Source organism: Eretmochelys imbricata, chromosome 5 (genome assembly GCF_965152235.1).
Source record: "Eretmochelys imbricata isolate rEreImb1 chromosome 5, rEreImb1.hap1, whole genome shotgun sequence".
In the NCBI taxonomy this organism is placed as follows: domain Eukaryota; kingdom Metazoa; phylum Chordata; order Testudines; family Cheloniidae; genus Eretmochelys; species Eretmochelys imbricata.
The window spans coordinates 18,729,630-18,747,814 of record NC_135576.1 but is presented as its reverse complement, the minus strand read 5'-3'; the positions used below and the strand labels follow the sequence as shown (position 1 = coordinate 18,747,814).

The window sequence follows — 18,185 nt, the reverse complement described above, 5'->3', positions numbered from 1 at the left end:
CTTGAAGTCACATGCTTCCTTTGGCCACTTTCTTCATCCAGCAATCTACCGTCACAGTTTTCCAGTCCAGCTTGCATCTGTGAGTCTTGAGTTTTCTCTTCAGCCTCCTCTTGCTTCCCTCCATCATCTGCTTAAATCCCTTTTGAAACTCAGCCATGGTTTCTACCTGTGTCTCCAAACCTCAGATCTTTTCTTCTATCAGCTCTTCAGGCAGCACTTCATACAAACGAAGCACTTTTCAGATACCCACTCCAGGATAATGTGCATTTATCCAGTTCCACATCCAGTCATCTTCACTGACTCTTCCATTCCTTTGGTCACTACTACTGCTGCCTCTGTAGCTGTCCTAGCCTTTCCTCCTAAGCTCCTGTCAAGGAGAAAAAAGAAAGCACACATATGCACAGTCCCAGCCCCAAATTCCCGCTCAGACTCCTCTGTTTCCAGCTCTATTTGCTGGCTCATGTGCTGCTGCTCCCATTTCTTGAAAATGTTTGAGATTTTGAAACTTGGTGGTTGAGTGAGACACTTCCTCCCAGTATAGCGTATAGCCCAGTGATTGGGGCACTCACCTAGGTCATGGGATATCTGTGATGCTTCCCAGGGTAGCCAGGGCTGTGAGGCACCTTGCTACCACCTGCCCTCAGCATGAGGAAGTATTATCTGTACTTGATGGGGGTCAGCTTCCCAACTCCACAGGCAACACAAGAACTTTGCTGTAGGCCTCTCAAGCCTGATGTTTTACTTGAGTGTCCAGCCCCTGTTCTGCTGGACACTGCCACAGTTCTAAGTCTTATTAAGGCAGCACTAATTTTTTCTAAGTTAACTTTCTTTCATTGAATAATGGCTTGGCCCATGGTCTTGAAAAGACGTGTATTTGGGCAAAACCTTGTGCCCATTGGAGCTCCATTTAAGATGGTGGAGGGCTGCATGGGTGCAGGAGTCCATTTGAGTGCACCTATTGAAAGTTAAGGGCTGCAGGTATGGGGGAAAAGAAAGTTATGTAGCATGCAGATTGACAGAAATAGCATTGTTTTAGGATGATGGTAAACCAAATGTTTGCAGATGGTGCTCAAAAGAACAGGTGGGAATAGGGTACTGCTGATAATTCATCAGCTAAATGGGGCAAATGGAGTAATTCTAAATAAAGCCTCAAAGACAAAATATTGCTACAAACAGCATCATTTCATTTAATATGGTACATGCTGGTCCAAAGCTGAAACTATTCGCTTCATATCATGTGTCATTTATCTTGCTGCTTGCTTGCTTACTGCTCAGTTATTTCTCCACCCTCTGATACCAGCATTAGTGAGTGAATTATGTATATGGCGCCATGCTGTATCATATCCTGTTTTTATACATTTGTGTCAGTCTATTGGCATTAATGATTTGAGATGGTTGGTGCATTAATGATTGGGTTTAATGGATGGTCAGTTGAAGCCCTAGTCTACTGCCCTACATCTTGTACAGAGCAAGTGACTTCCTGCAGTTGGGCAGAATCTAATCTCTCATTGTGGGCTTTTTATACTTAACTAGAGTAGCTGAAGCAATCATTTAGTTTTGAATTTCCATTTGAAGCTACCTTCCAGGCCAGTAGTGCATACTTGTGTCCATCATCCTGAAACATAGGTTAGAATCCTGAGCAAAGGATGGGACTGGATTTTAGGTGAGCAATGATACCTTGGCTCAGTTGCCTAATAAATGCATAAATACACGATAATGAACATGCTTCATGGAATAAAGATATGGAAGCTTCTTAAAGTATCAATTAAAAAGGTATGAAACCTGTTCTAAGAAGTCAAAGCTGTATCATTTCGCACAACAAAATATACTAAAGTGTTTTCTTCTTTTTAGTCCAAGTGGTAAGAAGTTCAGAAGCAAGCCTCAGTTGGCAAGATACCTGGGAAACACTGTTGATCTCAGCAGTTTTGACTTCAGAACGGGAAAGATGATGCCCAGTAAATTACAGAAGAACAAACAAAGACTAAGGAATGATTCTCTCAATCAAAATAAGGTTTGTTAGTAAATACACTATGTTTAAGTGTATCTATGCTACTTGAGATCCTAAAATTGCCCTTACCTCTAGAGCATTTAGCAACTTTTCTGCATAAAGCAGCCTGCTGCTCCGGGGTGTGTGTGTCTGTATATTTATCTTTTTAGTTGTCATGGAGATATAGATTTTTTTGAGTAGCAGCAATATTCTGCTACTACAAGGAACAATCAAGGTGAGGCTAAACCTGGAACATCAAATTTAAACAATAATTCAAGAGTTGGCCCGTGTGTGTGATTGAGAACAAATTTCAGTAGTGTTCATCTGATGACCAGTAAGGGTTAAAGCACATTTCTAAATTAGACCTGTTAAGTTAGTTGATGTCAAGAGATTATCCTGTTCACTTGTCCAGCTTTTACCCTTGTTGTGTTCATCTTCCTGTTCTGAGCTAAAATGTTTCATATTTTTTCATATGTGCCAGGAAGCTTGTCTTTTGAGGCAGTTACATAATATTTATACAAACGTTGGTGTCTTTTAAAATTATGCATCCAAAAGAAGCAATTTTTTAAAAGATGGGGTCTGTGAAACGAGACGGCATCAGGCTTTTTCATTAATAGGAAAATATATTCCTCTTCTGATAGTGGTTAGAGGGGAAAAAAGGGCAGCGGGGGGGCCCCTATAGCACACACAGGCAAAGATAATAGATGCAGTATGTTAGGAAAATTACGAATAAAGCCATGACTGCTGACACCTAGATACCATAGTGACAGATGCAGTAAGGATGCTTATACTGTAAGGATTCTTTCCAAAAGTTCTTTCCAAAACAGCTGGGTTTTTAAAATAATTTTCAATGTTTTCATTTAAATTGGCAATTATATATTTAAACAGTGCATGGAAATGCATAATAAGCTATATCTGGTTTCCAGGACATGGATCCACAAGATTAAATTAATGGCAGATGACAGAAGGCATGGACCACACAGTTCATGCTGATCTTTTATATGTAATGTATGCGTTTAAAAAAAACCACACCCCCCCTCACAGACATGCACTTTTTTGAAAGAGCATGTAATAGAGGAGTAGTACCAGGACACTAATTCAGTGAGTTTTGCAGAATTTTATGTATAAAAGTCTGGGCCACATTCTGATTTTTACACTAGTGCAAATTGCAAGTAATGCTTTTGAAATCACAGAAACTATCCTGGGTTTACAGCAGTGTAAGTGAGAGCAGAATCTATCTTTTTTAATATCCTATGCTATTTAAAATCTGTACTTTGTGGGCTACTAGATTATTTCTTCAGTAGGTAGTAAAAAGGACTTCAAATTTAATCTTGAAGTTTGCTATTTGTGAGTTCTAACGCACAGTTGTTAGAGCAGAGTGATATGTGGTGTTCATCTTCTAGTAAATCTTGCAGCTGAATTCTTTTCAATACCTCTAACAGATTTACCTTGTCATGTTTGTGCATAAACTTATTCACACATACTGTACTAGTTGTTAGTCTTGTACAAACAGTTTACCATGAGTGGTTTCTAAATCATTTGCCTCTGTTTCATATTTTTTGCAAAGGACGAAGTATAAAACTGCAGCTAAGCTGTCTTTCTTAACCATATTGAGACAGTTAGATATATAGCCATCAATGGCTATTAGCCAGAATGGGCAGGGATCGTGTCCCTAGCCTCAGTTTTCCAGAAGCTGGAAATGGGCAACGGGATGGATCACTTGATAATTGCCTGTTCTGTTCATTCCCTCTGGGTCACCTGGCATTGGCCACTGTTGGAAGACAGGATATTGGGCTAGATGGACCTTTGGTCTGACTCAGTATGGCCGCTTTTTTGTTCTATGTTTTATATACAGATGGTAATTGAAAAATCCTGTTTAAAAAAATTTTTTTTGCCTCTGCAATCATTAATTGAACATATTAGTTAAGTTTTATGATATCTTTAGTTGAAACCAGCGTATAGATATTGCAAATAAGTTATCGTCTTCTTTGTGCTGTTAACATTTATGGGTCACTTACAATCTGTCATCTGGTCTTCTACACAAACTGCAAGGCATCCTGATTAGGTATCAGTGCACTTACAGAATTAGCAATAAAACCCTTTTGATTGATGGGCTTTGTCGGGGTGGGGGAGGGAAGGAGGAGTTTTGCTTCAATCTTACAGTAATCTTTTCAAATAATTTGTAATGCCTTTAATTTGGACATTTTAAGTATTTAAAACTATTTTGCTGGTTTGAGAGGTTCCTGAAGAGAGAACTGAAGAGAAGATTCAGAGTAGTTTTGAATAAGAACTAATAAATGCAGTTATTTGGTGCTACTGTTAGGCTGTAAAAATGCCTTCCACGACCCTTCCAAATTGGTGGTTGTCTTTATTTTGAAAGAAAAGTATATTAGACTACTGTCTAACCAAACATTTATGTAATGAGTGACCTAGGATCATCTGGTTGGAAAGGCTTGGAAATAATATTGTGGGAACTTTCTAAATCATACTCAGTATGAAGTATCTTTTCCAGAAGGAGGATAGTGGACGGCCTTCTGGAAAACATTTCTGCTAGCATAGAAACATTATGTGAGGAAGAATACAGCTGGATGGAGCATAGATGTGGCACAAGGATGCATTGACAGGCCTGACAGATGATGTAATACCTTAGTTCCTTCAAGGGCAAAGGGACTTTATTTGGGGAGAGCTGCTTTTAAAGGATGTTAATCAAGCAGCAGCAGAACCTGGCAGAGAAGTCTTTGGCCTTTAAACCCATTCTGATCAAGAATATTGAGCTTTTTATAACAAGTATGTTGGTAACTGAATACCATAACTTACTTTGTGTCTTAAATGAAGTGATGTTTATTAGACCTTTTATAGACATTTCATTACATTTTACATTGTGTCCTTTACCGTGAAGGATTCCAAATTTATACAAATTTAAACTATGTGAAATACAGAGGTGCTACTTCATTCACCGCTAGGATGCAACTATTGGAGCATAATCCAACACCATGAAATGAACCATGGATGAATGCTAGTTTATGGTTTCATTAAAAATTCTCAGTTTGTACTCTGAAAATCAACCAAACACTGTACTGCATAATTATAATTAATTATGATTTTCTGAACATCCAGAAGTATGCGGGGAGCTGCACCAAAACAAGTATAGCTGAGTTCCCTGCTAACTGTTTAGAGGACTGACTCAGAGCCCACTGAAATTAGTGGGAAACGTTAGGGACTTAATAGCCCACGGAAGTCAATGGAAAGTACAGATATGACATTAAAAGTGAGGATAATAAGGACGCTAAAAGCAGGCCAGGAAGAGGGTAAGGGCATGGTTACAGAATACTTTTACATTGATTTATTCTTTGCTTGTACAGTTTGAAAGACACCTGCTAGCTGTCAGACTAAACTAGAAAGTGGTTGATATGGAAGAGCCTGGGAACTTTCCAGGGCCATGGCACCACAGAAATTTGAAGCCCAAACCAACCCTGGCTGACTTCAGGCTAGTTAGGTGTCTGGTAAATCTTATGCTCCCCCATCGTTAATACTTGTTTCGCATTTCTCTGCAATTATAAGGTTTAAAAACTTTTTAAAAAATGAAATCTTAACAACTCCAGAATCTTACATTCCCCAGGGAAAGCTTCCCATTCACTGCTTTTAAGTGTATGCGTGGATTCTATACGTATTATCACATACACAAAATACAATAGCTTGTTATTTGCCTCTTAGTAGTGTGCTAAAGTATCACAGCTTGGTTTGTTTATCCCTCTCCTGTATGACTATAGAAAGATATCTAAAGAATCATATCATTAAAATAAAAATTGGAACTAGAATGAGATGAAAGATTACACAGTACTTAAACAGTATATTTCATTTCATTGAATAATTTGAGGGGAACACTTTTTTTCTTTCCCTTAAAAGGAACTCAAGTTGCATGCACAAAATATCTTGAACGTACAACTCAAAATGCCTTTTATTTATTTGTTTGTTTGTTTGTTTTTAAGTGTCCCTGGTTGTTTATAATGTAAAAGATCTGAAATTCCAAAGTTTGTTTGGGTTTAAAAGTCTCTGGAGATAATGCCAAAAGACTTGACATTGTCTCAGAAAAGCTGTGAAAGACTGATGTTCATGTCTATGTTGAAAGTGCTTGTGGAATATCATACACTTAGAAACGATGGGGCCAAGTTCATCCATTATCTTAACTCCATTGACTCCATTAGATCTGTGTCATTTGTGAAAAAATTGGTTACAACACAGTATTTTTAAAAGAAAAAAATTGCCCTATTTTTGACGGAAACATTTATATTCATTAGCCTAACACAAGTTACTCTTATTGGATGCAGGACAATCTCAAAACGTCTGATTTCTTTATCTGCTAGAAAATCAGAGGTGCATAATGTAAGAACATTGTTGCATTTTTGTGACCCTCATTGTCCAAAGCTGCTTTACTATATTAACAAATGCACAACAATATTTCAGACTTCAGCAAAAGCAAACTAATGCCCTCAGTCCACCGTGAAAATTCCCAACCCTTCCCTTTTGGAAACATCTTCAAAATGAGATTTACAAGTTACCATTTGTTAATTTGTTACCATTCATTGGGCTACTTCTTAGGGCATGTCTGCACCAAAACACTAAACAAAGTTGAGGCATATCAACTAAAGGTGTGAAGTCGGTGCACATAAATTAAAAATGTTAACCCCTGTGTGGGTGCTGTTGTTCAGGAGTAATTATTTTGCTGTAACTTAATCCTCCTCCAAGAGGAGACCACTCTATTCCTGAGTGAGAGCATGGGGAGCGCGGGGGGAGGAGGGTAATGACCTCCTATTTGTAAACACAGGATGCCCATATATGCAATGCGTGGACATCCAAACCTGCCAGATTACTGTAGCTCTGGCCTTGTGAAAGTGAACAAGCAATTTGAGATCTAGTTCTGCAGTTTGAAAACTAGTTGCTCAATAGGATGTGAGCAATAAGTGACACACTCGTGAATGTTTTTAAAAGGAATCCAGTAAAGCTCTATGGGTCTGACATGTCATTGGCAGCAATGTTTAGAGGATTCATTATTATAACACATGGCACTAATACACACAAGGAGATCAGAGTCTGTAAGTATCCCTTCTACACAGGGAGAAGATTTCTCAAAATAGAAGCTGTGTGAGTTAAGCTGTTCGACTTAGAAGCTCAAAGAGACACATTCAGACTAAAAATAAGAAAATTTTGTAGCATAAGATCTATAGATTTGTTAGGGGTGCTGGTCAGGCCTTTAGGTAGAGTGGCTGGTATCCATCCCAGGCCTTGAAAGGTTCTGGACCCATGTTCCTTACTGAAGGAAATATGACTCAGGAATTGTAACTCATTATCAGTTTCTATTTTATAAATTTTATTAAAACTCTAAAACTAAAGTTTAATCAAGAAAACCTATCACCAGAATTAACCTGAATATTAATCAAAAATAAAACACTATGAAACTATCAAATCAGACAAGTGAATCTTAATATTGGAAGTAAAGTATCAGATGAGTACAAAAATAATCCCCTTATAAATTCTAAGGGGTCTAAGAATGTGGCTTTAGTTGGGATTTATAACCAAACAAAAGAACTTCACCAAATCAGTTATATCTATAATTCTCATCTGGTTAGGTATGTATATACTTATATTGAAGCTTATATTGAAAGCAGTTATTCACTTATATCTGATCTACAACCTCTGAGCCAATTATAAAGCTTCCTTCTTACATGTTCCAAATTACACCTGATAGGACACGCACACAAATGCTGCGAATTACACCTGGTAGGTCACGCACAGTTCGAATCTAGGCTGAGGCACATAAACAAAGTCCACAACTGCCGAGTTCCCAAAAAACAACAAGTTTATTACGCTCGAGCGTGGTGCCCCCCTGCTAGCCAGGAGGGGACCCCGAATACAGATTATACAAAGGTTATATACCTCTTGGCAAAGCATGTTGCCCTCGTGCACCGGAAACCTTAGCCAATAAACAAACCCTTTTCTTATCTACCACCTATCCCTGCTTGGTGCATTTCTCGTGCTAAACCAGTATGTTAATTACACAGCATGGTCCTAAAGCGATGCATCAGTAACTTTTATTATCAGGATGGGAGGCCTCACATCAAAGGCCAGGAGATCAGGAGTTTAGGGACTGACAGAGAACAGATACTGGGAGTCAAGGCAGGCTGGAGACAAGTAGGAGGATTTTCACAGGAATGCAGTATCTAAGGAACACTCCTCCTGGTGCATGATGTGCTTGCTTTTAGACAATGGTGGGCCCCAAACCAAAATGGAGTCACATGTGCTAACTTTTCCTTAACATACATGATGGGGTACCCTTTTCCTCCCTTCCAGCACAGATATTATAATACAATCTTAAAAAGAATATTCTTGATAAGTACAAGTTTAACAATTATTTATCAAAAATTACAGATGACAATATAAAGTCTCTCAAGACTTTTTAAAACACACAACATACTTTACGGGAAAATATTTCGGGCTGTTTAATCCTGGGGAACTTCATTTTTTCGAGCGCCTGTCCTGTGTGGCTTTATTAGGTGTCTGCACAGATATATGTGCACCCAGCCACGCTTTCACTGGTACACCCTGAAAAAGGCTGGGATGTTCTTAGTAGGGCCAGTGTTTTCTGGAAACTGGCAATATTGCTGCGTTTTTTTTTTTCATGAAATTACCTTCCATTTCTGAAATCACCGAGTCCTTACGATTTTCTACCTTCTGCTTCAGGCATTTGAGTCGTTTTCTACCAATGTCTAAATGGTTAAACATGAGGCTAGTGTTAAAGAATTCGGCAAGTATATGTTCCATATGGATGGAGGGAAGTTATTTTGTACAATTTGAAGCAAAGTTCTTGACCATGTTAAAAAGGACCACATAGTCAACCACATTAAAGGTCCATGTCATGTTGTAGCAACGGAAAAACAAAAAACAAAGGGCAAAGAGAGGTGAAGTGACAGTAACAAAGGCACAGCTCACGATTATTGGTGTGCTTGTATGACAAAACGAAAATTAGAATTACAGGGAAAAGATATAGTACAAGAATGGGTGAAGGCTTGTCGCAGTGCAAACATCCCACTAGAAAAACTAGACAATCCCAAAATGAGAGAATTCCTAAATAAGCACACATGAAATGGGGCCTGTATCCAGCAAACAAGTACACTGAGATGAGTCCATCTTCCCCACATCTTTGAACAAAACAAGCAACAATTGATCGCTGAACTGAAGGATCAGCAAGCAGCTATAATTGTGGATAAATATACAGACAGCCTGCATCAGTGTGTTGCAAATATTCTAATAGAGCTGATGCAGGTTTCAGAAGATTTCCCAGCTGCTGCCAAGCTTGTAGAAACGATAGAGTTAGAACATGTTAAACTACAGTGCACAAGCTGTTATAAAGTCCCTTGTACACCATGAAATTGACTTTTCAAATGTAGTGGCTTATGTGACAGATAATGCAAAGAACATGTGAAAGTCATTCAAAAACTGTTTAAATGGCATTTTAACCAACTGCATTCATGTGCCTGGTGGGCACACAAGACAGCTTTACTAGGTGAGTGCTGGTGCCATTTGTATACAGAAGTGGACCATCTGTGTGCTCTAATAAAAAAGCTGTTCTGAAAACCCCTACTCAGATGTGTTCATTTCAGAGACTATCTTATTGACTATGGAGTTGAAAGTCCAACATTACCTCTGGAATAGTTGTAACAAGATGGACTACTTTGTTTAAAGCCATAGACTATCACTGCCATCATGTGGAGTACTCCACTGTACATCACATGGAGTACTACATGTGGGTTCGTTGCTTGGGAAATCGAAGGGGAGGATATGACTGCCGTTTTAGAGGAGCTAAGTGTTTAATCGCAGAGAGAATTGCTTGTGGCAAATTTAATTTTTATTGAAGCAGAAGCAACTCCACTAGTTCAGACGCTACTTAAGTTTGAATCACGGTCGACATTACCAACAGAAGTGTACAACGTTGCATCTGATCTGCCAGCAATACTTCAGTACAGAGGACAGAATGCACTGTACAATCTCAAGTGTTAGTTTTTCAGAGCTCTGAAGAGAAATTGCAGGGATACTTAAATACAAAGAGCCAGCATATACATTTTTTTCGTGATGTGAGAATCCTTGATCCCAAGCAAGTTTGTGTACTCTCCTGCAACTTCAGTGACTATGAAGAGAGTATACCACTGCTGAGTTCTGTATCTGAGGGTGAGCGAGCAGTTTACTTGAACACTGTAAATTAACTTCTTAGTATCAATGACACTGCTCTCTCCAGTTTTTGGAAAAGCATGGACAAATGTTTGCCAAGACTTAGCCAGATTGCTCATGTTGTTTTGGCAATCCAGTGCAATTCAGTTGATGCTGAACGCAGTTTCTCCAATCTTGAACGAGTGCTAACCCCACAACGTTACTGTATGTGATTGGAAAGTATGAAGATGTACGCGCAGATGAGTTTTAATGCATCCTAAGCATGTGTCAATGAATATTTGTATGGTGATATAGGTGATATACAGATATTTGCAATAAAATGTTAGTTTAAGCAGAAATGTAATATTCCAAATTTCCCCTTGCTGTTAGATTGTTGCATAAAACAACACTCCAACTTTCATTTTAATTGTATAGTCTTGTGTGGCAAGAATTTTGTTTTGTGTTTATAGTGATTATCACTTAATACATTTTTTTATGTTCTAAACCTGACAATTTTGGTTGGTTAAAAAAAATTGTCTGTAAACGTAATGTAGGCTACCGCATTTTTGTGCTGTAAAGGATTACATATTGCTCAGGTTTGTCAATACATGTATTTTTGTATTAATATAATGCATATCTGAAATTTCTGAAATAAAAAGCTTTGAAAATCCGAAATTGCTCTGTTATCATGGACGAAAAGACTGTCCGAAGTTCTTAAGTATGTGGGGTGTGTTAGCCAGCAATTCTTAAAATATTTGGTATTTTCTGTGTCTCAGAAGTTTTTTTCAACCTGTGACACGACTGCCAAAATATCAAGCATAAGACTACTTCTGAGGAAACTTGCATACTCTTATCTGGATCATGTATCCTAAAAATATTGTCACTGGTATATGAGAAATAAAATATCATCCCCTTATAAAATACCTAATGCAGATACCTGAGCACAACAAAGCCAATCGTGCAAACATTCATTTTTCAGTAAAATAAAAATAAATTCAGACTTATGATACATTTTTATCTCCATTTTCTCCTGAGCTGATCTAAAAATAGGGAAATTTTTTCATTCTTCTTGGAATCAAGATTTTACAGTAAGTATTCTAGTTTGGAACTAGATTATAGGTCAAACAGCTTATCTTCTAAAACCTAAAATACAGCACACCAAGATGAAATGCATTCAAAATATAAAATTTAAAAAATTATAGAAGGTATTGATATAGAGACAAACTATTTTCACAGAAGTGAGGGTAATTAACTATTCGAACAGTTTATTAGGGTTGTGGGGGTTTCTTTGTCACTTAGTGTCATTTAGTCTAAGATTTAAAATGTTTCTGAAAGAGATGCTCTAACTCAATTAAAGTTATGAAGATCCTTGATACAGGAAATACTGTGATCTATTTTTATGTAGGCGGTTCATTTAGTTCATATTGGTCCATTTTGATCTTAAGATCTGTGAATTTCTGAATAACACTTTTGTTTATTAGAACCTTAAATTACTTGCTTTGATTATGTTTTCAAACAGGTTTGGAAGGCTGAATTTGTCATTAGCTTTTGACAATAGCTCACTTTAGCAACAAGTCATTTAAATAAATAACGTATATTTTCCAATAAGGAAAGGTGGGCTCTCATGCGGCTTTATTTTTCCACGAGATAGAAGTAGCTGTGAAACTTCTAAACCTCACTTTTTTCTTTTAAAATAAGTGAGTTGGTTGAAAGGTTAGCTATCCAAGAACTCATTAGTGCAGTAACAACAAATTCTTTCACAAGTCAGTAAAAATGGGTTAATCTGTTATACAGTCCTTGCTAATCCGTTTTTTTTTTTAAACAGGGTAAACCAGACTTAAATACGACACTGCCAATCAGACAAACAGCATCCATTTTCAAACAGCCAGTAACCAAAGTTACCAACCATCCTAGCAATAAAGTGAGATCAGATCCACAACGAGTGACTGAACAGCCACGCCAGGTAAGAAGGTCATCAGTTCCCTGTTGTTACCATTCAGAAAGTGGTATTGTGACCTGAGATCTAATTGGCTCTAGTTTAAATTTAAGACAGAATAATTTCATGCCAGGGGAGATTATGTCCTTAATGTGATTCTATTAAGTGTCTCTTCTTTTTATTAAAAAAAAAGTGTAGTGGAGAAGTAGCTGAAAAGGCTTGATTCCATGCATGTTAAAATGAGTGTGTAGGAGGTTAACTCTTTAATCCGTACCTTCCTTCATGGTTCTACAATTAGAGAATTTCACTGAGTTACAACACTTTTTAAAAACAATCCCTGTATTTTGACATGAAGCATCAAACTTCATTGTATTGCCCTCTTTACAGCATTTGTTCCTAAAAAGTTTGCTGTTTTATAAAGGGGAGGGGATAGAACATACAAGTGAGCTGTAACTCACGAAAGCTTATGCTCAAATAAATTTGTTAGTCTCTAAGGTGCCACAAGTACTCCTTACCTTTGTAAAAGGCATTTTACTGGAAGAAGGCTTTACATAAAACATTAAAAAATGCTGTTTTGTGTCTCTTAAATTCATTAAATCCCCTTTAAGCAGACTTTTGATGAATGCTCATTTTTAGAAAATAGTAGAGTATATTATTATAAATTCTGTTTTGTACAGGATTTCATTTAGATCCCTTTCTTTTACTGATGTTTGATCATCTCTTCACACCAAAGGGATCTTCATTTGAAAAGAAATGAACAAATGCAAGAACTATCACAAGGAACTCCCTGTTAGCTAATTATTAGTGCTGTGTATATATGAGTGAGATTTAAAAACAGTACCTGAAGGATCAATGTAATCTTATTTGTCAAGTCCCTATAAGGTTGCTACCATCAAATTAAGATGCCTTATACATTGGCTGTTTTAAGAAGAAAATACTATAGCACTTATGTATGTATTCGGTACACTCTCATGGCCCCTTTCTTATTATAGAACAGAGTTAAGTTCTGGGGCAAACATGCTTTTAACATTCATTTCCTATGAAATCAAGACTGCTTCTATCAGCATTGCTCCCTCAAGGTTCCTGTGTGCAGATCTTGTAAGAAATAGTTTTGACCTATCACACATGATTGGGCTTTGTTTTCTTAAAGAATCTATCTAAAGAATTTGGATCCTACATCCTGTGTAGTGTTTCTTCCTCTTCAGGTGAGCCAGAAAAGAAGAGATTTGGAGCCATATTGGATCATCTTGTTATAGAGGTCTTTCAGCAAGATTTGAAGGTCTCGGCTTGCCTCACTGTTGGTCCCACGAAGTTCAGCAGGGGCCATGTAAGTGTATCACATCCAGATCTAACAGATACATAACTGCATGGGTCTACAGCCTCTTATCACCATATATTCTTTGGGTTTCCCTTGAGCTACTACACTTCCAGTGCCAGGCTTTTCCTTTCAGTGCGGCTGCTGCACCACTAATATTCACCAAATGGTAGCAGTTGTAGCACCTTCATTCTAGAGAAATGGATCTCTGCCAGTTCATACCTTGATGACTGATTCAAAACCCTTCCCTGGTTGTCTGCTCCCTTACCTCCCACAAATTTAGTGACTGAGGTCTTCTACAACTAGTCCCTTGATCTTTATGTGAAAGAGTAATCTTTCCTCCTAAAGATTCCCATTATAGATGACTTTCAGTACTCAATTGGGCGAGGTCTTTGCCTTCTAAGAGAGGGTTTAATAAATTAAGAAGATGGAATGAGATCTAAAGCTAAACAACACCTGCTATATTGGACATCCTGGTTACTTTTGAACAGATTCCATTCTCATCTTTTACAGCATCACTTCTTGGTAAGAGGACACACTGAACAAAATTACCAAGCAAAATGTTGGTGTTCTGAGCAGAAGAGGTTTCTATAAAGATCGGTGACATTTTTTTATTGTTTTTGGAGACTTGGGTTTGAAATGGTTTAAAAAACTCTTTCCCCCCACCCCTTCCCTATTTAGTGCTGATTTTATACAATAATTCTAGGGCTGTTGTTAGCTTAAAAGCAGTGTTCTTGTTTTCTCCAATGCACTTCATCTCTTTGGAATGGTCACATAGATCCCAAGAACCTGGAGATGCCATTCTTTTTGTTTAAATCTGACTTCTAAAGCACAAGCTGGTGTGGCTTCAGCTTGTCTGCAATTTCCCTGGGTCTTTAAAGGCACTGATTCTAGCTTTTTCTTCTATTCAGTAAAGCTCATGTGGTTCTGGGTAGTGCAGAGTTAACAGTATGCAGAAAATCCAAAAAGCTTAAAATCCGTAGTGCTGCAATTGCTTGACTAATCCTGTGATATGTAAACTCACTAATCTGGATTGGTGGGGTACAGTGACAAAAAATTACACTTTTCACAATTGCTAAGATGATTGATTTGAGGGGACCAACCATGGGAGTGAAGTTCAGCTCAAAGATATTTCCCACTCCTTTGTACTCCTTTCCAGCCTGTCTGTTGTTAGATTTTCAAACCATAAATTTGAATTGTTGAAAAGTCCTTCCTGGAAACTTTATAAACAGTACATTTTTTTTATTATGGTGCAGTAAACAAAGAAGTTAGTTGCATACTAGATACTTTAAAACTTTCTTCCAAACTATGTGTAGAGACTTTTCTGGTACAACAACTTAAAAGAAAAGTGGGGGGAGGGGGGAGGAAGAAAGAAAGAGAAAATAATCTGGAATCCTAAAACCCTCTTTAAAATTTAGGGATGGGTTTTCTTGGTAGAAATATTATGCAGATAGAAGCAGACTCTCCCAGCACTTCTCAATTAACCTCCAGATAAATTGTGATAGAGACTGTGTTTATAAAGACTTCCCTGTGCTTTGTATTTCAGGAAAGTCGCAATTCAAAACAGGCCATAGATTACTTGTTATTTACATTGTAACAAATATTAGTGAAACAATTTGACAATTGATTATATGCTTTTCATATAGGACATGTAAATCTCTTAAAAATTAGTCTCCTCCATGGAAAAATAATCTATCACAAAATTATGATAGAAGTCTTTTTGGTATATAAATTGCCAAATGGTCCAGAGGGATCTCAACTACCACCTCTGTGTGCAATTGCACATCTGCAATCACTTGCATATGTGTGTATGCATATGATAGGTTTTATCCTAATTGTGCATTTGAATAGATTTGCACACTCAAATTCTGTAATTCTGCACATTCTACCGAGTATAGAAGAAGTCCAATGGAGTGCATAGGCCCTGCTTACTTTCCACAAAACAAGGATATGGTTCCCTGTTAGGATCTTTTACAGGACAAAGTAATGAGGCAGGACTGGATACTGACAGTTCAGTTAGACTCTGAGAGAGTACACCAGGGTTTCCCAACATTTTATATTGTAAAGCATCTCTTAGTAGGGAGGCAATCTCATGATTGCTCTTTCCAAATCAAAGTGAATTCCTCCCACATACAATCAATTTCCCCTCCAAACAAAATCCATTCCACGCTTTCCCCTATATACACATTCAAAATAAACTCCCACTGCTGTTGATGTTGCCACCCCCACAAGTCCCACATGCGTACAAATTTCCCCCATGCTAAAACTCAAGTTCAATCAACCTACTACCTTCAGGCGTCGTGGTTTCTCTATGCCTACGTTCCTCACTATTCTCCCATCCTAACCCAAATCTCCCTCTAGGTCCCTGACTCCTTTTTTTTTTTCTAAGTACCTTTGTCTGGCCTCCTTTCTCTTTTTTACCTCCATCTACCTCCCTCCTCACAATAGAATTTGAAACCAGATTTTGCCAACATTCCTTCATAGCCTGACTTTTCATGTGGTGGTCTCAATGGCTTCTTTCTGTGGTCCTCTTTGTGGTAGCTATCCCCTTAGCAATTCCAGTAGTTTCTTTGTCACGTGATAGCCTCAGAAGCAATCTCTCTGTTGGCTTCCTAGGTGGTGTTGCAGTGAGATTTCGGGCTGCAGCTCCTTCAGGTAGCAGATGTCTTTATGGTAGCTCCTCCATGACCTTACAGCAGCAGCTTCCTTCTGGGGTGGGTGTTGGTAGAGTTGGGAACTCCTTTTATGGAGCAACAGACCCTAGTGGCACCTGTGGTTCTATGCTTTTAGGTGTCCTGGCAGCAGTTGCACACAAAGGATGGAGCCAGGATCATCATGACGCTGCTCAGCTCTTCATGTGCCACTGGAAAGAGCTTTTAGATCACAGTTCAGGAACATCTGGAATACGTAGTTCTTGGTTCTCTATCTTACTTGCTCATCAAGAAAGAGGAATCCACACGAGGGTGTGAGAAGGTAGAGCTGCACATCCAGGGTTCCTAGATCTAGGCTATATCCTTAGGTGGGGACTGAGTCTATTTATTGAAGACAGAAGCTTGCTGACAAACTACTCTTTTTTTATCTCTCTCCTCCCCCTCCCACTGCTGAACTAGTGAATGCACTTTCAACTTCTATGAATTGTTTTAAAATCCTCAAACAACTTTTTTTTTCATACACTGACACCAGTCAATCCAGAGGCACTTTGCTAAAACTATATTTGTCATCAAAGCACAGTGCTTTTGCCCACATGCTGCCAAACTTCAAGTCTGTCTCATTCACACAGTCCTTTTGTAGCTACTTCACTTTCTTCCGAAATTACTCTCATACCCAAAACCTGTGTTGGGGTCTCACTGAGGTGGCTCAAAGTAGTAAAGTTACTCCTTTGATGATTATTTTTTTCTACTTGCATTTTGTAGCATTTTGTTTCCCTTATTCCAGGCTTCATTTTCTTGTCTGTTTCGTTACATGGACCAGAAACCCTCAGTCTTCCAGTCATGGCTGCTTGTCTTACTGCTTCAGAGTTGCACTGCACTCAGCTTTGGCTGAGGTTAAGCAGTCAACCTTGGACTGCTACCCAGAATCACTCTGGATGAAAAATGTCAGAATAGCTATTGGCTTCAAGAGCAGTTTAATCAGTAAGAAGCAGAAAGCTTGTTTCCTCATCATTGCTGAAAGCTAGTATGATTTTGCCTAATGTCAGGAAACTGCACCTTCTTCCAACTACTGCTTTCTCCCTTCCCATCCAAAAGAACACCAGATGTGGTAGTACTCCATACTCTCTACTCCTGCCACATACTTCCTTTTGAACCTGGAGTGGGGATTCTCAGAAGAAAGAAAAATACAGTCCAGTGGAGACCCAAGAGCTACACCTCAAGTCAACAGGCAATAAGTTAGCCAATCAGTTGCTTAAGTTAGTACTGCTGGCCTGTTCAGTGTTTCACATCTGACTGAAGAATATTCAGTGACATGGCAAACCAAAACTCCTTTCTTCCTCATGGATTTCAGTATCCCTGCCCTCTAGGTATCCGCTCTGTTTCAGTCTCCAGAGGTTACTGCTCCAAGGTGTAATCAAAAGCTGTACTATTTGTGAAGCACATGTTCTCTCATTGAAAACACAGGTCTCCTTGGTGCTAACTAGCCTGAACTTTTTGACCTCCAGTGCATGCTACAAAGCCCACCTGTTTCTTCCCCAAAAGTTTGAACACAAGTCTCACTTAAGGAATAGGGTTTTTTATGTAGTGGATATTTTGAGACTTGACCAATTATCTGCTGGAATTACATGAGTGTAGTGCTTTTAAATATGAGTGCCAAGAGCCTAGGGCAAGCATTTTGTTTGTATAATTCAGGATGGATTGATTTAAGTCAAAACTAGTTGAATCACTGATTTTAAAATGATTTAATTCAACAAGCAGAAAACCTTGATTTAAATAATAGATTTTAATCTATTGTTTATTTGTACTTTTTAGGTATTTTCCTAAAGAAAGGTTGAGTCTCATTAATTGGTAACCATTAAAACATGTTGATTTTGGAAAATCAACATAGCATTTACACTAATTTGGTGCTTCCTTTTGCTAATCAGGAGGATACAACATACACACACACACACACTTCTTTAAGTAATTACATAACATATTTATTCAGATTCTTAGTTTTTACATTTTTATTATGTTAGAAAATGGTGAATGATGCATTTCTTATTAACTAGATTATTAATATTTTACTTGTGATTATTATGTCAAGCCCAATTT

At 38.1% G+C, this 18,185-nt stretch overlaps 1 protein-coding gene across 1 annotated transcript in view; it reads left to right on the top strand.

The window, feature by feature from the left end:
* MBD2 (methyl-CpG binding domain protein 2) overlaps positions 1 to 18,185 on the top strand; it is a 51,865-nt gene that overhangs the window by 10,386 nt on the left and 23,294 nt on the right. Inside the window, exons 2-3 of the mRNA XM_077816682.1 lie at positions 1,852 to 2,011; positions 12,015 to 12,152. Of these exons, the coding sequence (XP_077672808.1) occupies positions 1,852 to 2,011; positions 12,015 to 12,152 (298 nt within the window). The remainder of the gene's footprint in view (positions 1 to 1,851; positions 2,012 to 12,014; positions 12,153 to 18,185) is intronic.